Genomic DNA, 23,711 nt, shown 5'->3' with positions numbered 1-23,711 from the left:
CAAACAAGCATTTTTTGTCCTGCTTTTGAAATTGGATATTTTTTCTCTTTACTAGCTTATTAGTATATTAATATAATGTGTTAACAATGAACAGACACTGTCAGGAATGTATCCACTTGGCTTGCTGATAAGTCTTGATTTACCCAGTAAATTTCAGCAGTTAGTGTTCCCAATTAGCTGTGATTACAGATGTCTTACAAGATAAACTAACAGCAAGCAGTTACTGCAGACTCATACGGAAGATCAGTGTGGTTTTGTACTTTTGTGCTTAAAGCTATATCTATGTTTACAGATTTGTGATTTTTTTTTTTTTTTTTGGTATGAGTGCTGGATACTCTGTGTATTCCCCAGGGTCATCTATTAATGAAATAACCAGAGCAAGTGGGCACATAATGCTCTTAAACGATGTTAGTATATCTTTGTTTTTGAAAACACAAAGGTAGGGAAAAATAATATGAATAGAGATAATTTTGCTGTAAACATAATACTTGTCATCAGTTGCTGCATTAATAAAGCAACTAGAAAGATAATATACTGGTGTTCTGTCACTTTGCAGTTGTCTATTCAGGCACTACAGGTGATGTGGTGTATGACTGTTTTAAAACTACTATTCCAAAATCACTTCCAATTTACCAATTTACTTAATGTTTATTTGAAGTATTTCTTATATGTCTTTTCTGCATTTTCTTATTTTTCTTTCCTTTTTTTTAAAGAAGTACATTACATGTCAGTCACTGCCCGTTGATGCTCTTGCTGTAGCCTTGCGGTAGCCTTGTGTAATAAGCTGCTAGAAATTGCAGTCTTAAAAAAAGTACATTTATATGGCAATATAGATGACAATCTAAGTAGTGAGTCTTCTACTGCAAAAATTAACTCAGTTGTTTTTTTTTTCTTTACAGTAACAAGATTGAGAAATAACATAGGTTTATTCTAGTCATTGTGTGTAGAACTCCTGACAGGTTCATCTGGGATTTGTTTAGGACTATTAGATCCTCTTGTCTTCTCATCATCCCATGAGTGACTAACGGCTACTGTAAGATTCATTCTTTCATTATCTTATCAGGAAAGCTGTAGTTGATCAATAACAACAAAATCAATAGCAAATGCAGTTCCCTTTTTTTTTAAATGTTAAGTAAACTTGAAATTAAACCATATGGTTGCATAGAAAACTGACATTTACAGAATGGCAATAGGTAGGTAAAGACTTAGCAAGAGGGCAAAATTTGCCTATTATGTCTGTTGTTATTAGAAAATCAAGTTAAAATGCTGTATTTTTACTTACGCCTATGTACAGGAGCACAAGAGAATTTCTTAACTTGTACAAGAGAGGAAGACGGGCTTGAGGAGGAAGATTATAGGCAGCCTGTTAAAGGTGGATTGATACTGGTACTATTTGCATTCTTCTTTAAAAGTGTGTGTGTGGGGGGGTTCAGCTTGCAGAATGTGTTTACTATTTCATGAAGAGCAGGAAGATGTTCTTTAACGATGTAATTTTTCAAGTTTGTCCTGGCATACCTAACTAAAATAGATTTGTTCACTTTAAGTTAGACACAGTAGCATCTGTCAGACTGCGGACTGCTAGGTTGCACAACAGAGGTGTGTAGAACTGGCACAGTCCTGTTCAGACTGTATTTTAGTGAAGGTGTAATGAGTTATGCTCACATGCAAGTGTGAGGTTTGATACTTTAGCTTGATGGAGGTGCCACAGATTACTTATTTTGTGTGGATATTTCTCCTCAGTTGCTGAATGTGTAATGTTTCAAATGGCATTGGGTGTAACAACAGTATATACCACTGTTTTTTCACACCACTTTTGATAGTGCATTGAGCTTAAAAATTTGGCATCAATGTTAATTCTGTTTTGGAAGTTTTGCATCTTCTCAAACATATTCGTGATTAAGCGAAAGTGGGAAAAAAGACAGAAAAAAAAAGAACTTAAGCTAATACCAATTCTTCATTTTATTCTTTCCTATACTATTTTTCACCTTCTAAACTTGAAAAATAATACAGTTGTTCTCCTCAAGCTTTGCTTGCATTTTTCTCTCCAGCTTTTGTTCTCTGCTGCACTTCTTTGCCGTTGCACGTTGTTACCATAAGCCTATCAAGATGTTTCATCTTTGCTACTCCTTCTATTCTGAAGTCTTTTTTCTCTCTTTCTTTTTTACTATCCAGCTCTTCATTTGGCATCTCTCCGGGTCCACTCTGCATGTTCTGCCACCTGCTCCTCTCACCACCTTATCTTCATTTGCCTGTTTTCCTGCTTCAGCATGCTTCCCTTCCCAGCTTCCCTCAGCATCTCACCGTCTCACCGTCTCTGTCTATCTCATCTCCACATTTATAGATAAATATAGGTACATGTATACATGTCCTTCTCAGTTGCCCCATCTGGGATGGCTTATTTTTTTTCAGAGCTCTGTCCTCCCTGTGTTGTTACTTCTTCTGGTGGAATGGTGGTGTGTTATGGGAAGCTTCCTGGTGTATGTCCCACTGCGCAAGGTGCTTTCCCAGCATGGTTTCTTTGTGCACGATGTGAGGAGGCAGAGGATAGAGGTCCATTAATTTTTTTTTTGGCTATTGGCTCTATCAAGAGTGTATCAGACACTGTTCCCTGATACAGATGTGTAAACCCTCTTGTTCACGGGGGTATGGCATCATGGTGACGTTTCTACTGCTCTTGAGAGTCTTGAGAAGATGCTGCTGTGATCTTCCTTCACCAAGTCATTGATGTAATACTTAGAAAGGGTGGAAGCAATTTCTTCTGACCACTGGGAATTACTATGATAGTTACCTATATAAAACTTCCTTGGTGAACAGAGTTTAAATAAAACACCATCAGCTCATGTTTCACCTGACCTGTTCCAAATGTCCTAGGATGGAATGAATCAGGTTACAGAACTGCCCATTCCTCTTTGTTAACTGCAAAGGGGATTTAGATGGTTAAAGGGAAGTAAATACAAACATTTGATCAGATGAGTTTTGCTCCCTGTTTTTGTACAGGCTCAGATGGAAAGAAGAAAATTGTGTTGCGTCAGCCAAATAATTTGAAGGCTCAGAAAAGGTACTCAGCACTTCTCTTAGCCTCGCAGACTGTTATACAAGCAGGGAGGTAAAGCCAAGGTAGAGTAAGATTCTGCTAATGAGGCATCTGATGAGTCTGCGAATAAGGAATAATTTCTCAAAATTCTCTGTTTTAAAAAAATTTTAAAAATTTTAAAAAATTTAAAATTTCTCTGTTTTAACAAGAGATGATGTATATATTGTGGGGAGTTTACTACTTAATGGCTCAGCTCCTGGTCTTTGCAATACCACATCTTTCTAAATTACCTTGAACTAACTGTTCACCTTTCACTTTTTTTTCCTCTCTGAAGAGAACTAATTCCCTGGTTGCACTTGAGGATCTTCCTCCAGGTTAGGCTGAGAAGAAAATTCGTCTGAAAACAGCCCAGCTAACTTTGAGCTATTCTGTTGATGCTGCTGAAGATTTAAACTGATTTGTCAGAATACACTGTGCTGATGGCTGACATCTTATGTGCAGCCATAGTCTGAAGTAGAAGCCTGGACTTCTTTAAGGTCATGAATAGCATTAAGAGTATTATCAAAGGCTGATTACTCTGATCATTTACCCTCACGATAGTGCCTTTGAACAAGCGTCAAACACGTTTCTTTTCAGGTTTGAATAGTTGGGATTTCAACTGTTTAGATTCTCATTTTCCTAAAGCTATCTCTGTTACCTTGTAAATACTAATGAGCATGACATGCATTTTTACCTCTTGGCATCTGTGGCTTATCAAAATATTTGGTAGCTTGATAGTGGCTAAGTATTCTGTGAATGCCTCCTAAGTTTTCTTTAAAGATGTCTTCCTGCTTGCCCAGTTTTTTTTACTGGCTAGGTTGAGTCAACTCTGAACAAGTAATCTCAAGAGACATTGTGGGCTTGGTGTGCTTTCCCCACAGAACAGCATCATGCCCAAGTGTGGGTGAGTGTTTAAGCCTCAGAGATCTTTTAATGAGCATGCCCGTGCCATGCCCTCTGGTAGTGTGATTAGCTGTCTGGTCCTGAAGGTAGCCTAGGCTTAGGCTTAGGGTGTTTATCCTTTGAATTTCAAATACTGGGCAAATACAAGTGGAAATACGATATGGCTGATAATTGTGTTTTACCTGCAGCTGATTATAAACTGCATTCAGAACAAGCTCTTTTATGTATAATGTGTATTCTTTTACAATACATAATAGTGAGGAATAAAGAAATTACCAGAGTTTGAGGAGTTTTCCTTGAGGTGTTGTGAGACTGTCAGATGTATCTGCTATGAAAACGGACATTCTCCAGCAGAAGTTCATATATGTTTACTAGAAGACAGGAGGCTGTGGTAAATGTCAATGTCTAGAATTCAAGCAGATTTCTAGAAACCATGATGATGGGAAAATACTATCACTAAAAAGGAAAAATCTTCTTTAGATTACTTTTTGGAGGGAAAAAATCAGCATTTACAACTGCAAATGAAATAAGTAAAAAAAAAATGCACTTTGACTGGGTACTTTGGCAAATTTCTGCACCTATAAATAGCATTCTCTTCACCTTCTTGTAGTCCACACTAGCATTTTTGTTCCCATTGTAGTCTGGTGATGCAACATAACATGCATTGTTTTCTGTTAAAAGTAGGATGAAAGACTGTCTGGCTAAAGATAATGCACCTAGATTTTAAAGCACTGCTTCCAGTCCTTGTGTGTTGGTGAGATGTTTTAATTCCATTGAGGAAGGGATTCAGCTTCTTGCAGTGTTTGGAGTTCACTGCTGTGTTCTTTGCTCCTGACTGTACTGCTGTGGAGTGGAGAAGACCCATTTGAATTCATGGTCAGGGAGCCATTAAGTGGGAGCTCAGTGGGTCAGTACTGGATTCCCAAGCAGGAGCAATATGGTCTCAGATCAATTTAAGAAAGGGATTATATCTGACCTTGGTACAATAGAGTTCATCTCTCATGTTTCTGGCAAAAGGGCATTTGCAAATGTACTTCAGTTTTCCCACTAATCGACACACTAGAAATATCCTAACTCCATCTGTCCTGTTTCTTTCTTTTATTTTGAGAGGAGAGGAAGGATTTGCAATAAACAACGAGAAAGTTTGGAATTGCGAAATACTGAGGTGCATTTGCTGAGTGTAACTTCACGATAGTGTGCACTTACCGTTTGCTAGCAATCCAGTGACCAATACTAAGAACCGTTTTACGACCCAAATGAATAAGACAGATAACTGCGGGTCTTCGGAGTCTGGGTGATCTTTGTACAATTTCTTTCTCGCTTTCTCTCTATTGAGTTTCACGATATGGCCAGGCCATCTTGGCATCTCAGCAGCAGCAGTATTTGATTTCTCTGCCTGTAGCCAGACCCACCCTGCTGAAAGATTAGCAGATAGACTATGTCAGAAGTTAATAATTTTCACTGGAGGTACAACACATCTATATTTAAGCACTTTAGTTTTGTCTTTCAAAGAGGCTAATATGACAACTCTTAAGCAGTCTGTCTAACTTGACTTCTCTGAAGAACTCAAATGAAAGAATAATGCAGCACTTGGAAGTCAGTTTCTTAGCTATCGCATCCCTGACACAAACCTCCACAAAATTGGTATTTTAATAAGGAAGAGAGTTTCTGCCGCAGGGCAATAATTCAGGAAATTTACTTCATGTTTTATTATTTGAACTTGACACTGCAAAACAGCCCCACAGTAAGCTTAAGTCTTACTGGAGCTATTTGTGAGGTCTATCATGAGGTTTTTTGCCCTTCGATAAAAGCTAAAAGGTACCTGAACTACATGTTCAGCTGCCTTTTCATTTCCCGTTTCTGTTATTTATTTTTCTTAATGCTTTTATAGTCCTGTATTAGAAGAGTGATGCTAAAGGAAGATGTCCTTTGCTTTTTACTTTTGGAGCAATGAAAACCTAAATGTATCACAGTATCACAGTATCACAGTATGCTAGAGATTGGAAGGGACCTCAAAAGATCATCTAGTCCAATCCCCCTGCTGGAGCAGGAACACCTAGATGAGGTTACACAGGAATGTGTCCAGGCGGGTTTTGAATGTCTCCAGAGAAGGAGACTCCACAACCTCCCTGGGCAGCCTGTTCCAGTGTTCCGTCACCCTCACTGAGAAGAAGTTTCTTCTCAAGTTTAAGTGGAACCTCTTGTGTTTCAGTTTATACCCATTACCCCTTGTCCTATCATTGTTTGCCACTGAGAAGAGCCTGGCTCCATCCTCGTGACACTCCCCCTTTATATATTTATATACACTAATAAGGTCACCCCTCAGTCTCCTCTTCTCCAAACTATAGAGACCCAGCTCCCTCAGCCTTTCCTCATAAGGGAGATGCTCCACTCCCTTAATCATCTTAGTCGCCCTGCGCTGGACTCTCTCCAGCAGGTCCCTGTCCTTCTTGAACTGAGGGGCCCAGAACTGGACACAATATTCCAGATGCGGTCTCACCAGGGCAGAGTAGAGGGGAAGGAGGACCTCTCTCGACCTACTGACCACCCCCCTTCTAATACACCCCAGGATGCCATTGGCCTTCTTGGCCACAAGGGCACAGTGTTGGCTCATGGTCATCCTGCCGTCCACTAGGACCCCCAGGTCCCTCTCCCCTACACTACTCTCTAACAGGTCGTTCCCCAACCTATACTGGAACCTGGGGTTGTTCCTGCCCAGATGCAGGACTCTACACTTTCCCTTGTTATATTTCATCAAGTTTCTCCCTGCCCAATTCTCCAGCCTGTCCAGGTCCCACTGGATGGCAGCACAGCCTTCTGGCGTGTCAGCCACTCCTCCCAGCTTAGTGTCATCAGCAAACTTGCTGACAGTACACTCAGTTCCCTCATCTAAATCATTGATGAATATATTAAATAATACTGGTCCCAGTACTGACCCTTGAGGCACTCCACTAGATACAGGCCTCCAACTAGACTCTGCCCTATAGACTACAACTCTCTGGCTTCTCTCCTTCAGCCAGTTCGCAGTCCACCTCACTACCTGATCATCCAGACCACACTTCCTCAGTTTAGCTATGAGGATGCTGTGGGAGACTGTGTCAAATGCTTTGCTGAAGTCAAGGTAGACCACATCCACCGCTCTGCCATCATCCATCCACAATGTTATTTCCTCATAAAAGGGTATGAGGTTGGTCAAGCATGACTTCCCCTTGGTAGAGCCATGTTGACTGCCCCTCATAACCCTCTTATCCTTGATATGCCTTAAGATAGCATCAAGGATAAGGTGTTCCATCACTTTCCCAGGGATGGAAGTGAGGCTGACCGGTCTATAGTTACCCGGGTCCTCCTTCTTGCCCTTTTTGAAGACTGGAGTGACATTTGCTCTCCTCCAGTCCTCAGGCACCTCTCCCGTTTCCCAAGACTTGGTAAAGATGATGGAGAGTGGTTTAGCAATGACTTCCGCCAGTTCCCTCAGCACCCGCGGGTGCATCCCATCTGGACCCATGGATTTATGGATGTCCAGATTGCTCAGCTGGTCTCTAACCCATTCCTCATCGACTAAGGCAAACTGCTCCACTGATCTGGCTTCATCTGAGGTCACAGGGGTATAGGATTCTTCAGGACTGCCTCCGGCAGAGTAGACTGAGACAAAGAAGGCATTCAATAACTCTGCCATCTCAGTATCTTCTGTCACCAGGGCACCCATCCCATTCACCAGTGGGCCTACCTTGCTTCTGGTGTTAGTTTTATCTACCTTGTATTTGAAAAAGCTCTTTCTGCTGTCCTGGACCCCTCTCGCCAAATTTAATTCTAAGGAGGCCTTAGCCATCCTAGCTGCCTTCCTACATCCTCTAGCAGCAGCCTTATATTCCTCCCAAGTGGCCAGCCCCTCCTTCCATGAACTGTAAACTCTCCTCTTCCTCTTGAGCATACCCAGCAGTTCCTTATTTAGCCACGCAGGTCTCTTGGCCCTCTTCCTTGACTTCCTACGTGTCGGGATGCTCTGATCTTGAGCTTGGAATAAGCAATTCTTGAATGCCAACCGTCTTGGGCCCCTTTACCTTCAAGCAGCCTTGCCCATGGGATTTCCTCTAGCAATTGCTTGAAAAGGCCAAAGTTTGCCCTGCTGAAGTCCAGGGTTGCAATTCTACTTGCTATTGTACTGGCCCTACCACACAAGATCCTGAATTCCACCATCTCGTGGTCACTGCAACCAAGGCAGCTCTCAACCTTTACTGCTTCGACCAGCCCCTCCTTGTTAGTGAGGATGAGATCCAGCAGCGCTCCTCTCCTGGTTGGCTCATCCACCATTTGCATGAGGAAGTTATCATCCATACACTGGAGGAACCTCCTGGACTGTGGCTGGGTTGCTGAGTAGTCCTTCCAGCAAACATCAGGGAAGTTAAAATCCCCCACGACTACCACGGCCTGTGACTGTGAGGCTGCTCTCAGCTGCCTGTAGAAGGCCTCGTCAACTTCCTCACCCTGATCTGGTGGCCTGTAACAGACACCCACAACAGTATCGCCCCTGCCAGCCTGCCCCTTAATTCTCACCCACAGACTCTCAACTCGCTCGTCCTCTGTCCCTCGACAGAACTCAGTACATTGCAGCTGCTCTCGCACATAAAGAGCAACCCCACCACCCCGCCTGGCTGGCCTGTCTTTCCTGAAAAGGACATAGCCCTCCATGAGTATATTCCAGTCATGCGAGCTGTCCCACCACGTCTCTGTAATTGCCACCAGATCATAATCTCCTGACTTAACACAGGTCTCCAACTCCTCCTGCTTATTTCCCATGCTGCACGCATTGGTGTACAGGCATTTCAAGGAGGGAGCTGAGCTCACTGATTCCACCCTAGGATTATAGGAGGCCTCCCAGTCTTCATCAATTCTAGAGTGCTGCCCCACTGGGGCAAGCCCAGTTACAACCCCATCCCCCTTCAAATCTAGTTTAAAGCTCTCCAAATGAGCCCTGCTAATTCATGCCCCAGCATCCTTTTGCCTCTGTGAGTTAAACCTTTCCCACGTGCCATCATCCGGACTGGAGCCTTTTAAAACCAGCTGTTATCAAAGAACCCAAAGCCCTGCCTAAAGCACCAGTCTCGTAGCCAATTGTTTATGGACTGAATTTTCCCATTCAGTCCCACATCATCACTGGAAGATGGAAGAAGTGAGGAGAAGATCACTTGAGACCCAGACTCTTTCACCATCTGCCCCAAGGCCCTGTAGTCTTTCTTTTCTTCTAATTACTCATATTCACAGATTTTACACTACAACACTTGTCCTAATTGTACTCCATTGCTGATAGCAAATTTGCTGTGTAGATAAATTTTGCATTTATGCTGCTACAGAATGGCAGTAAGGACAAAAGACTTCGAAAGTGCTGTAATTGGCTAAACGCATCCAGAGATGTTGGAGTAAATGTGGGATAGCAGCATGTTGTTCAGGTACCAGGCTTTTTTCATAAGGGGACTGACACAATGGCTTTGAAGAGTCCTATTTAGAAATAAGAATACAGAGAAATGAAGCAGATAATTTGAAATACGTGACCTGAAACTCTGAAGTGGCTTGCAGTAGCCCGTAACAAGCTCCATGTAAAAACAAGAGTATATAGCAGATAGAAAAAGTTCTTCGTAACAGCTGCTTTTGAGTGAATTTGTTACTTATGTATCTGAAAGATTATTAGATATAGCTAAACTGGTGTTACTTAGTTTTTTATGCCCTGGAATGCCTGATATTATTCTTTAATATTAGACTGTTCGGATTGCCTAAACTCCAACTGACATTCTTCCACATTATTCAGTTATTGTCTACATGTACAACTTCATGTCATCACCATGACCGATTTCTGACCCTATATCAGATGTCCACATCTGAAAGGCTGTTGTAGAACTCAGCCACTCTTCACTTTTTATATCCTACCTCAACTTTTTGCTGTCTTTGAGAGGTTTCTAAGCTTCCCAAGCAGCAGTAGAATGCATTTGAGGATGAATGCATTTGAGGCTGTCAACCCTAAAGAGTGCTAAACTTCTACTGGGAAAATTATGTCCAAGAGTAGTGCCTGTATTGAAAACTTACGTTTTTCTGTAATTACTAGAAAAATGTCTTGATGGTCCTTCTGATGGTTCTGTTTGCTGGTTTTATATGCATAGCACTTTTACATTGGAAAAAAAAAAAAAGATCTAGGGGTTTTGTAAGTGTTACTGGTTTCAATGTGGTGTGGTGTTATTCAAGCTAGCTCTGAATCAGTTATCTTTTTCCAATATGGATTTTCCAGGGGAAGAAAGAGGAGTGAAGTGGGTTTAAACCCTCTAGAGCACCAGAGCATATACGTGATCCATGTTCCAGTATCCTGTGATAGAATCATGGCCACATGGCTCTGTGTGTAGTCCCTATGTGATGTTCATTGCTTTCTCTTGCTATGACTAAACGTTTCTAAGTACCTGAATTAGCCTGTAGACATAACTCTAGTTTCCACCAGTCTGAATCACATTTTTGATATACCAAGGTAAAGATAGACACAGCCTTGGACACCTAAGTCTGTAACATTTTTACTCTGAGGCATTTTATTTTGCATTCTGCCTACCTAATTTACTAACTGGCCCTAAATATATTTGGGAGAGTTGCTGAGATGGATGGTGCACACTTTTCCCAAGATATGGGTAGTATGATATAGAACTGCTGATAGCCCTAATGGGTAAATGGAAGAAGTAGAAGACTGCAGGAGCAGAGGAACAGGGAACGGGACAGAACCTCCAGTGCCCTTGAGACTGTGGTCTGCATTGTGCACACTTTTTGGACCTTGGGCATTTATAGAAAGTGGAATATAAACTGCTTGCTGTAAGAGGTGAGAGCTGCATTTAGCCATGATCAGTAATATTTTGTCATTAATAACCCCTTGGCTTTATTGTCACAATAGGACATAGTCTTCCACATTTTGCCTGCAACAGTTTTTCAAGTTGGTCAGTGTATTCAGTGTTTAAAAAGCATTAGTGTTGTTTCATTAAAGATGTCAGTTTCTTGACTGTATTCTCAAAATTGCCATTGCCAACAGGTTTATTATTAATTCACTGGACGAAAAAATTTCTGTTTTCAAAGATTACAGATGGAGGCATAAAGGAAGAATCTCTGGATGAAAACCTGGATAAACTTAGAATCATAGAATCATAGAACAATTAGGGTTGGAAAGGACCTTAAGATCATCTAGTTCCAACCACCTGCCATGGGCAGGGACCCCTAACACTTAATCACCCAAGGCTCTGTCCAACCTGGCCTTGAACACCGCCAGGGATGGAGCATTCACAGCTTCCCTGGGCAACCCATTCCAGTGCCTCACCACCCTTACAGGAAAGAATTTCTTTCTTATGTCCAGTCTATAAACTTCCCCTGTTTAAGTCTGAACCCATTACCCCTTGTCCTGTCACTACAGTTCTCAGCTTTATTGTGAACTTCAAAAAATTAGACTTTTTTTTTGCAAGAATGTATCAAATAATTCAAAATTATTTTATACTTCGCCTTCCTTTTTGATGCTAAAGCTTCAGAGAGCCTGAAGTTATTAAAGTTCTTTATATAATTGACATAGACTAAAACTTTGCAATAACACCTTTTGCAAGATAAAAACATTATTAACTAGATATGAATGTGAAAATGCATATGCATATGAAAATTATGTATTTACAATATTTTCATATGCAGTCTATGCATATGAAAATACTGTGAATACGTAATTTAGCAATGTAGATGGATGGTTTGTTGATAATAAGAAGTACTGTGTGTACTTAGTTAAGTCTTCGGAAGGTATTTATTGTTCAATTTTGCATGAGTTTTGGTAAATGAGACTCACAGAGTCCCAGCCCAGAAGTAGCATTTCAATTTATGTAAAACTTACCATACTTAGAGAGTTTGTCTTCAGTAATTGGCAGTATCTGAGATCTCATCAAGGGTATTTTCTCTTTAAACATCAAGAAAACAAATTGTGGGAAAGGATAGGTTGATTCTTACTTGATTACTTACTTACAGCTTGATCCTTACTCAGAGGAAAATGCTGTGCATATGAATGCAATGCTGATTGCCTCTCACAGTTGTGTGCAGCATGGCTGGTCAGCCCACTCAAAGAATCTGCTTCACGAAGGTCTGTGGAGGTCTTTATCAAAGCCTTCCTCCCTTTTTGTGTCTCACAGCTTTTTGCACAGGTCCAGTAGTGTCAGGCTGTCGCTAATGTGGATGCTGAAGCCTGTGCCTGCAGATGACATTTGCTGGGCAGGGCAGGCACCAGCTCATTGCTTACATTGACAGCTAGTTGTGTAACTGTAACCCAAATAGCACTTACGAGCACATAAACCAGTGCACAGGCATAACTGACCACACTTTTTATTGCAAGTGTCTCTTTGAAAGTACATGGGGGAAACTTTTTTAGTGTCTTTAAAAAAGAAATCATGAATCTGTAAATCCTATATAGACTATGTTGAAAATACTGCTTAGCCGTGATCCTATTTTACATTCTAATAAAGTCTGGAAATGCCATACTTTGGGTATGTCAGTGAAGTATGCTCTGCTTGAATTTTCAGTATGAAGGGGAAAACATAAAAGAATTCATTTCTTTTTAAATCTGTAATACACCATTGTGCAGAATTCTTTATGTACAGGGGTACAGACTGACATAGATTAGATAAGACTCATTATCCTGGATTGCAGAGCAGCTCCAACAGCTAAAAAGCCTCAGTCCTTTAAAATTGGAAATTGCAGTAGTTTGAAACTGCAGTCTTTAACATAGACTATTAAATACTGGCTTGGTCAGTGGCTGGTAGAGAGATCTTCCAGAAAAGATAAAAGAAGAACTTTTTTTTAATTTTTTTAAAGTACTTTTCTTTTAAAAGAAGTATCTTTATCTTGGACTGGAAGATCTGGAATAATCTTCTGGAAAAAAGTAATTCCATCACTACAGAAAAGAGCTCTGTCATGTCTAGCAATGAGTAGTGGTGTCCCTGTCTTGAAAATGTGATTTACTGTACATGCACTTGCTTACATAGTTCCTAGGATGGTCTGTGATCACAAACACTGAGAATGCTTTCTGTGACATTATGAATATCCTACTGAAGTTCCTGTAAGTATAAATATCAGACAGAAAGATTAGAAATGGATTTTCACAAAAAAGCAGAAGCAGCAACACAGAAGAGAGGATACAGCAGTAGTTCTGGGATGGGAGAAAGCTGAAAATGCATTGTTGGTTGAATTTACCAAGGAAGAGATGTAAGAAATTGCTCAGTCTTACCTCTTATGATTAGAAATGGCTGTCGCACCTAGTGTAAAGAAGAAAATATACAGAGTAGCTAAAAAAAAAAAAAAAAAAGCCAAAGGACTTCTAAATCTACCATATATTAAAATGTTTGCTGTCTTGTGGAAGAGATCCTGAGTTGGCACTGTGGGTAAACTTCTTGGCAAAAACAACTTATTTCAGAGAAGCCATTGCATAGAGGTTGATGATTCAGCAGAACACAAACCTCCAAGGAGAAGGCTGTGCAGCTTACCAAAATGATGGCTATTCAGGATAAGTATAGGCTCAAGAGCTTGCAGAATTCCAGAAATTACTTGGCCTAAACTAGCTGGGAAAGAATTTTTTTCAAAGCTTGGTTTAGATACGTAGACATGAGAAGCCATGAGATTTTCCCTGTCTGATTTAAAAAGGTTGCCTTTTGCTATACAGAGTAAGCTGCTAATAGTCGAACTTCTATAACCTCCCTTCTGCTTCCCTTTTCTCAACCAGGAAAAGCAAGAGGCATTAAGGGATGTGTGAAGCTTTTGTACTGCCACATGCCATGTAGGGCAAAGGCTGGTTTGCCTCTGCACCCGGAGATTCTCATGAGGAGATGTTGATCAATGATGTTGACAGATGATGATGGACAGACTGTTTAAAACACTTCCTGATGAAGGGACGTGTCACTGGAGAAAAACAGGCAGGCAGTTCAGCAGTGGCCCAGGAAGGAAGGTCTTGCAACCCAGTTTCAAAGTTTTTTAAAGTTTTTACTGTTCTTTCTCCTCACATGCACTCTTCATTAAGGTTAAATAAACAATGTTTATTCTTTATTTGTATCTTTTAAGAAGGAAGGGGAGAAAGTGCTGCTTATGAGATAATGGGTTAACCAGTACTTCAAATAAGGTGTGTGCATTTCCAAGGGAGGTATGTGCAAAGCTGAAAAGTTAAGGAGCTAAGCTATGTTCACAGCTAAGTCTTTAAAGGTTGGACTTGATGATCTTAAAGGCCTTTTCCAACCTAGCTGATCCTATGATTCACTGAATTGTTCCAGTTGTTAAGCTTTGTGTGCTGCTAAGAGAGGGATAATGGCTCTGCGACATGTCACATAGATGAAAAGCACATGTGCAGCAAAGTCCATAAGAATATGTTGAATATGCCAGAAGAATATGCCAGTTCAAGGATTTGGGTCTGCAGCTCCCCCAGGTAGCCTAAGCACCTGGTTTTGAAAATTTGCCCCAGTGTTCCCAAAGTTCAGTACCAAGGACAAAAATCTGCATCCTGCTGGAATCAGTAGGAGTTCACAGAGTCCACTTTTCTACCCCCTTGTCTTTGCCCTCCTTATTTCATTGAGCTGCCTAAATTTGAGTAGGTAAGTACTCTTCGGTCCCTGAAACACAAGAGCAGTCTGAAAGAAAACTCCATTCTAAATAAGATATTAAAAATCAGTTTCTGGATCTATTGGACTACAAGAGCTTCATGTTCAGAACTTAACCTCACGCTATTACAAATTTGTTTTCAGCCAACTTTCAGCTGCAAGTTTTTTCAGGCTCGGTAGGAAAGAAATTGGTTTTCCTATTGAGAGCTCTCCTGCTGTTTCAGAAATACAGTTGTTCTTATGTGCAATCTAACCCGGTTTCAGTAAAGGGCAAACGTCAAAAAAGAAGGAGCTAACGTATTTTCTATGCATTTTTCTTCCACACTGCTGTATGGAGTGCTCTGATCCTTACCTCATATCTGCATTTCAGCAAATTTACCTGAAGCTTTGCTCAGAAACCAACTTTCTGAAAGTTCAGTTACACCAATGAGAGCAGCGTACACACAATAAAGCAGTCATCTCTGAAATTCAATTAAGTTTAAATTTTCTACCATGTTTTCAAATTAAGGTCTGAGGTAATACTTCTTGCTCTTCTAGTAAGTCTGGCTCAGCAGTATGTTTGCAGTCAACAAAATGCTTTATGATGTGCAGTGGTGGTGGTCTGTTTCTGGTCCTTGATGTTTATCTACTACCTAAACCAGAGACTTCAGTAGTATTTGAGATGAGGGAAATAATCCATTGTTAACATGCATATTACTGAATGCAGCTCATTTAACCCTTAGCTGCATGTCTGCTGTTTCAAAAGCCAGTAATGCCAGGTGTAATGAAGAGTTTAGAATCCTTGTGAGTCAGAGGTCTTGATCTGTAAATTTCCTGCAATACCTGAGGGAGAAGCCCCACTGGAAGCTACTGAGAAATACGCTGTTGACTCCCAGCAGGAATTAGCAGCTCCTGGTCCAGCCACTGCAGCAGGGGTGGTTTGGACTGTTGCATTTTAGTGTTTCACCAGCCAACCTAGCCCACATCTGAAGGATTACACTTCTACAAATTGTTACCTATGGAAGCTACAGGTTCAAGCATATTGACAAGCACTAGTCTGATGATTGCTTACTTAAAAAGACTGTATGTCTTTTGTTGAAAATGTGCTTATGTAAGCCTCCTTCTGTTTATATGCTGAATGCAGTGAAAGCTGAGTATAGAAAATATCTTGTCAGTCTGGTGCATTGCCTTTGCAAGCCAGCCTGAACTGAAATTAATTGCTAAAAAGTCCTTTCACCCCAAATATTAGAAAATCAGCACAGAAGCTAAAAGTCATAGAATCAAAATATGAAAAGGCTTGGATGTTTTCCTTGTCAAAATCAAACCAGACAAAACTCTGAAATGCAATGAAATTAGCTTTTCTTTCCAGAACTGTGTATGTTTTTTCCCATCAGACTTGTCTTCTTCAAAAGTTAGTTTTATTACATCTTATAGAAGGTGCAAGTTCAAGGGTTTCCCTCCACCCCCCATCATCTTAATTTTGTGAAATTTTCTGTTCTTCTTACAAGTTGTGAAATAATGAGGGTGAAGGGAGGGCTGCAGTTGTGCACAATATGCAAGTCCTGTATGTGTAGATATTCATGTTTTGAAGAAGCTTTTAGATCAGATTTGAATAATTTAGCAATTGCTTGTGAGTTCAATGTAGAAAGGAAATTTGTTTTGATATGCTTTCACATGAAATGCAAGTTGTAAGGATTTCTGAATTTACATGTATGTGCTTTTTTATATGAAAGGAAAATTGTAATGCCATGGAATATGCATTTTTTTAAAATGTAATTTCAATTTCTGTGTATACTGATATTTTTGTCAATTATTTTTTTGTTATCTCCAGTCTTTAACTTCAAAACACAGTATTTAGCTTTGAAGTCTAGAAACAGTAATTTCATTCCTACAAATCCATTTTCACCTTCTAGTGTATGTATACGAAAGAGTGATTAAATGTATTCTAAGTTTATACTTCTGTAAACTTTACAAAAGAAATTGGTATTCTTTATGGAAACTAATACTGGATTTTAATCTGTTATTGAAGTTTTGGCAGCACAGATTTCCATGGCTTTATAATAGGTACAATTTTCTTGAAGCCATTAATTCTTTCACCTGATCTGTTTGGACAAACAAGGTTGTGCAATCATTCTGTGACTGCATGAAGCACAAACTAATTATTTTTCAAAAATCAATTCAGAATTTAAGGAATTTAATCTGAATGAAATTTGCATGAGATTACATTGAGGACTGAATTTGTACTGAGTGGATTCAAAATGCAGTATAGAACCTGGGATGAGGGGGCATGGCTTAGAGACACTGACCTACTTTTGAAAGGTCAGAAGATAGCTTTCAGTGGGGCTTCTCCCTCAGATATTACAGGAAATAACAGGAAATTTACAGATCAAGACCTCTGACTCATAAGGATTCTAAACTCTTCATTACACATGGCATTATTGGCTTTTGAAACAGCAGGCATTCACATCATATCTACCTGTGACCAAATAAACACCTGGCTGTACTTCCTCTTGGTTCCCATTTCTGTTTCAAAAGCAGAAGCTTTTTGTGGCTGTGGGGGAGCAAAAGCTTTTTTCAACATGGCTCAGACTCTGTGTCTTTTCTCCTTGCTCTGCTGGTCTCTACTGTGGGTCCAGCCTGATCCTGTAAATTCCATTTTCTCTTTTATGTGCAAATTAGAATAGTTAGAGTTGGAAAGGACCTTAAGATCATCTGGTTCCAACCCCCCTGCCATGGGCAGGGACACCTTGACTAAACTATGTTACCCAAGGCTTTGTCCAACCTGGCCTTGAACACTGCCAGGGATAGAGCATTCACAACCTCCCTGGGCAACCCATTCCAGTGCTTCACCACCCTCACAGTAAAGAATTTCTTTCTTATATCCAATCTAAACTTCCTCTGCTTAAGTTTTAACCCATTACCCCTTGTCCTGTCACTACAGTCCCTGATGAATAGTCCATCCCCAGCATCCCTATAGCCCCCCTTCAGATACTGGAAGGCTGCTATGAGGTCTCCACGCAGCCTTCTCTTCTCCAGGTTGAACAGATCCAACTTTCTCACCCTATATTCATACGGGAGGTGCTCCAGTCCCCTGATCATCCTCGTGGCCCTCCTTTGCACTTGTTCCAACAGTTCCACATCCTTTTTATGTTGAGGACACCAGAACTGCACACAATACTCCAAGTGAGGTCTCACGAGAGCAGAGTAGAGAGACACGATCACCTCCTTTGACCTGCTGGTCACGCTCCTTCTGAAGCAGCCCAGGATACGGTTGGCTTTCTGGGCTGCGAGCACACACTGCTGGCTCATGTTCATTTTCTCATTGACCAACACCTTGAAGTCCTTGTCCACAGGGCTGCTTTTAATCACTTCTTTGCCCAGCCTGCAGCTGTGCCTGGGATTGCTCCAACTCAAGTGTAGAACTTTGCACTTGGCATGGTTAAACTTCATAAAGCCCACCTCACAAGCGTGTCAAGGTCCCTCTGGATGGCATCCCTTCCCTCCAGTGTATCCACTGAACCACACAGTTTGGTGTCATCGGCAAACTTGCTGAGGGCACACTCAATCCCACTGTCCATGTCACCAACAAAGATGTTGAAAAAGACCGGTCCCAACACCGATCCCTGAGGACACCACTTGTTACTGTTTTCCAACTGGACATTGAGCCATTGACCACAACTCTTTGCGTGCACCCATCCAGCCAGTTCTTTATCCACCAAGAGGTCCACCCATCAAATTGATGCCTCTGCAATTCAGGGACAAGAATGTCATGCGGGACAGTGTCGAATGCTTTGCACAAGTCCAGGTAGATGACAACAACTGCTCTGCCCCTGTCCATCAGTTCCGTAGCCCCATCATAGAAGGCCATCAAATTGGTCAGGCAGGATTCCCCCTTAGTGAAGCCATGCTGGCTGTCACCAACCACCTCCTTGTTTTTCATGTGCCTTAGCATGTCTTCCAAGAGAATCTGCTCCAAGATTTTGCCAGGCACGGAGGTGAGACTGACTGGTAATTTCCCTGAGTCATCCATTTTCCCCTTCTTGAAAATGGGGGTTATATTTCCCTTTTACCAGTCATCAGGAACTTTACTCGACTGCCATGATTTTTCAAATATGATGGACAAGAAAACCTCAGCATCATGAGGTTTCTCACAAGTTGTCTTTTTTCTAGTTCTAGGCAGCATCATATGGAAGTGAGTGTTTTTATTGACCATTATAACCAAGTAGTTAAGATGTATGCATTGTATTTATTTTGTAAGTTTAAAACTGGATATAGAAACATATTTGTGTAATAAAGTACATAGCATACACAGTGAAATGTTTTGGGTTTTTTTCTTTTGTTCTTTAGCATGGTCACAGTTATACATGGGCTTTTAAAGTAAATTTTCAACAGAATCATTAAGCACCTATCCAGACAGAAACACATGTCAGTAAAAGAGAATGACAATGTTTCCAGCAACGTTGGTATTCTAATTTTTACTGCTCTCTAACTTGGCCAATGATATATTCCCAGATTATGTCTTTTTCTGTATTGTTCCACCCAACTTGAAGTAATTTATGTTTTGAGTTCAGACAGCCTGTTCAAGGCAGAAATGCAAAAAATTAACAGCTGAATGATACTTTAAGCCTAGTTTTCTTCAGAACTAAGTGCACATTTACACACACAAATATATATAATAGTATATTTCATCTAAATATATGTTTATACACAAAGATACACAGATATATGTATGTGTGTATATATGTATTCACCAACTACAAAGAAGGAAGATCTGGCAGGACCAAATCTAAATACGTCAACACAATACAGTGAGTAATCTTGTGGTTGGACTCATCTGGATTATGGGAGACTTAATTTCTTGTTTTTAGTCTGAATTATGAATCAGTCACACACTGCAATGTACTTCTGCAGTCCTACACTTCTTGTACAGTCTGCAGATGCTGAAGGATTAAATATTGCCTAGTGTTAATATCTGCTCTTTATCAAATAAGTGCCCTAACCACTGAGAATAGGCACTCTCTTTCTATAGCACCATTAATATTTATCATTCAGATGAAGTGGAACACCACCTGTGGAGAATGAGACATTGAGAATCCTGCAGTCTGTCTATCTGGCCATAAATTTTGTGCCTGTAGGAAGTGGCATGTTGCCACAGGAATTTTTGGTTTCTTCATAGTTGTGTTTTCTGATCAAATGTATCAATGTAATGTTTAGATGATACAAGTTCTGGGCCAGGTTTGAAAACCTGATCAGTGGCAGTCAAAGTTTGATGATGAAAAGCTTAAGATGAGGGCAAGAGGTTGCAATTAGCAGCTCTCTGAATTTCCAGTGGCACATGAGATTTTTGCAGCCGAAGCTTCCCTCTGCTTTTTTGGTCATGAATCGCTTCAACTGGTGACTTTCCAAGGCATAAAAGCTCAGGAAAGCTCTGTTTCCACATTTACATGAAGACCCATAAGCGCTTCTCCCCTCTCTCCTCCTCCCCTTTTCCCCCTCTTGTGTTTTTTTGTTTGTTTGCTTGTTTGTTTGTTTGTTTTTGGAGAAACAAATTGATCCTTTTATCACCAGAGAGACAAGGAGTCAGGTCTATACTAGAAATGGTTGTCTGGCAAGCTTTGCACCAGGTGCATGGTGTAAGCAGGTTGCCATCCTGTTCCTGAGTCTTGGCACTGGTTTCCGGCATGGGAAGGAAGGCAGTGTTAGCTGTTAGCTTGGTGATGTCTTTCCTCATTGGTGGGAACATATCTGTCAGAGCTAGACATAGGCACATAAAGCAAAAGAGAACTCTCTGAATGCATTCCCAAGACTTGTGATGTCTCATAATCATTTTTTTCACCGAATTAGGACTCCAGGGACATGCTATCAAAAATCTTTACTATAGGGAATAATTTCAAAACTAGCCTCTCTGTGTGTTTTGAATGGTGACTAACGAGCCTGATGGCAAACTGCTCATCTGGGCATGCCTTCATAAACTCCTATCTCTCCATGCTGTCATATGCTCTCTTCTGGCTTTGGATAGTCAAATAAGCTGTTAAAGGTGGAGCCATGCTACACCTGCTGGTGTAGCTGTCCATGTCATCACTAAACCAGTTCTGTTCGATCATCAGGGTTGTTCTGGTGACTGAGATTTTATTCACATGGAAGACTTTGCAGAGCCACATTACAAACTGGTAAAGCAAACACTAACAAGAGCATTACTGAAAGACACTGTCAGCCCTCCATCGCCGCAGCAGTAGCAAACACCTGAAGATATGCTCAGAAATTTATAACCTATTTATCTGGATCATCATCTGCACAGCTTATCTAATTGTGCCCTCAACCAAATAAACTAATTTCTAAGAGGTTTACTGCGTACTTAGAGCATATGCAGACTAATGGGTTTAATATTTATACTGCATTCTGAATATATGAAGCAGAATACAAGAATGATTAGCAGTTTATTCAGTGACCTCCTCATTACAATGCTATAGTGAAATACTGGAGACATAAACCTTACCATAGCAGGTCCTTAGAATTTTATTTGTTAACATTTTTGGTTGTACTGATGATGTGAGTTATACTGATGAAGATGTAAGGGTTTTTTTTTAAATGCAGTATATTTGCTTTTTTTCTTTGTGCTAAATAGAGCCTTTTGAGACTTGGCCAAGGAGAGGAGATCTAATTAAATTCATGTAATGATTCTGGGAGTCACTGAGGCTTGCAGTACTCACACACAATTATCAATACACTGTTATGAGTTACAAATCATTTTAGCATTCGAGATGAAGTGAAGGTTAATGTGTTTGATGCAGACAAGCCCTCAGATGAGTGAGGTGTGTAACTCTTGCTGTAGGCAAGCTTTCATGATGAAGGGTCTTTCTGAAATAAATGTTCTCAATCAATTGACAGTTCTTGTGCTTACTCATGTTCTCATAAAAATATAGACATGCCTGCTCAGAACACTATCTGGCACTTGTGCCTGTGCTGAGGAGGGAGAAGTGCAGAGCATGCATGGTGGTTTTGTGCAGTGGTGCACCTAGACTTATAAACCTTGTGTCACAGCTTTATTCATGCAGTCAAACATGGCTATGCCATTCTACTGTTTAAACAAAGGCCACTTGTGCAATTCTGCAGCTTGCGGCCATCTCCTGTAGATATACTGAGATGAGTTTTTTCCTGGTTCAGAGAGACCTGCTTTGGTTTGTGGTATATATAAAATCCTTTCACAGCAGTGAGCAGTTCTGCATTGTATGTTATTTGGGAAGTCGTGTATGGTGATGGCAATACCCTCTAGCTTAAAAATATGCATTCAGAAGTGCTGAGTCATAGAGTGGGTGACAAATCTCCTGAGGACAGGAGGCTTCCAAAAATGCCTTAAATCTAGTGCTGACATGTACCACTTCAGTGCATCCTTTTTCATGGCAGTTGACACTGGGTTGCTCAGTGACATCTTAAAGTAAATTTGGTAGAATATAGAGGCAACTGAATTGTTTGTAAGCATTATGGTTTTGTCAAGGGCTTTTCGTCTCATTAGCCAATTCATAGAGTGCAGGTTCCTTCCTTAACGGAACAAGTAGAGCACAACAAGTAGCGTCAGCAGCCAAGCCTGTCTTAACCAACATCCCACCCAAGAGAAGTCTGCTTTCTAATAAGCAGAGGCATCATTTTATGCTATGAGTGCTCAAATTCAGCTCATTCAAGTGAGTACACCTTGAAGACAACTAGAAGATATAGGCCTGGGTTGGTTTTGCTATGAACAAGCTCCATCAGTTTCCACTGAGTCCACCAAAACTGCTGCTCGCTCTGTCTGGTGTGAGTGGCAGTTTGAGCAACTTGGATGTTTGGGCAATGGGTCAGGGAGCAGCACAGTAATTGTCTCTTCTTTTCTGTCTCTCTTCTCATTACTGCCACCAACATTCAGTAAAAAATACAAATGCAGTTAATTATTACACATGGGTTGCCTTAGTAAAGACAAGATGTGTTGTCACAGGTTTGGGGCCAGATTACATTCCTTGATACCCTGAGGAATCCTCCAGGATATGTGAGGAGCCAGAAAAAGGTGTGACTAAGAGGTATCTTGAGCTCTTGCAAGTTCTGTTGGCTGAATAACCACTGAAGTTAACTGGTTCAACAGTTGCATCTCTGGGGAAAAATGAGCTATTTTTGCCCAAGCTGGGAGGAGTAGAAAATGTAGTTTCAGCTAGGCAACTCTGTTTATTCACATATTCAAAGAGGCATATGTACAACTATTCTTCCCTTTTTTTTTTTTTTTTGAATGTAGTGGGGCTACATCCATTGTCTACAGATGCAGGCAGAAAGGGACCCAGAAACCTTACGCCGTCAAAATGTTGAAGAAGACAGTAAGTTGTTTTGTTTTGTTTTGTTTTGCTTTGCTTTGCTTTCGCTTTGCTTTGGGATATGTTTGGGATTTTCTCTGGGGTTTTTCAGTGCTGTTTCTTTTTGGGGGCGGAAGAGGAAACCTGCTAGATATAGGACCCTGCAAAGTTTATATTTTCTGCTACAGAGCTTTTTCTGCACCTCATCACTGAAAAAGCTTTTAGAGGTAAGAGTACTCTATTTGGAATGTCTTATCCCCACAGATCTTGCTTATACCTTCATCTGATGTTGTCTGTTTAGACTTAGATTTGGGCAAAACTTTTTAGACAAAAATGCCTTTCACTATAGAAAAGCAGCAGGCTCTGAATCATTTAAATGTTCTGTGATTTAGTTTTGCTTTAATACATTGTTTTGCTCAAAAAATATCATTACATGCTTTATCTTTTTCAGAAACTGATTAACACACTACTTCAAGCCCAAGTAAAATCAAATACTTCATGGAGATTTTTCTTCCCCTACGAATTTGCAAGAGACCCAGTTGAGACATCAGTTATTTTTAGAGCTCCATATATGTCACATTTCTACCACAGCTATTTCTGTGTGTGTTGCAAAATAGATGGTGTAAAGCATGAAGAGAGACTAGAGAGGAAAGGCTACTAATGGACTGAGAGACTGTAAGCAGAGAGTGAGCGTGAGGGGTCGGGTAGAGCAGTTCATGTTTCTAAGAGGGGAATTAAAATTTGAGAGGAGGCAAGCAAGCTGTGAGGCACAGGCATGATTTTTATTCATGAATGGTTTATGTTTCAGTTTCT

At 40.6% G+C, this 23,711-nt stretch overlaps 1 protein-coding gene across 1 annotated transcript in view; it reads left to right on the top strand.

Annotated features, from left to right (window-relative positions):
• Positions 1–23,711, top strand: part of CAMK4 (calcium/calmodulin dependent protein kinase IV) — a gene marked incomplete at its 3' end in the record, with an annotated part of 154,127 nt that overhangs the window by 43,996 nt on the left and 86,420 nt on the right. The window contains exon 2 of the mRNA XM_080637708.1: positions 22,844–22,922. Coding sequence (XP_080493834.1) covers positions 22,844–22,922 — 79 coding nt within the window. The remainder of the gene's footprint in view (positions 1–22,843; positions 22,923–23,711) is intronic.

Source organism: Psittacula echo, assembly GCF_963264785.1.
Source record: "Psittacula echo genome assembly, chromosome: Z".
Taxonomy (NCBI): domain Eukaryota; kingdom Metazoa; phylum Chordata; class Aves; order Psittaciformes; family Psittacidae; genus Psittacula; species Psittacula echo.
Note: the sequence above shows the minus strand (reverse complement) of the source record. Positions and strands in the feature narration are given on the sequence as shown.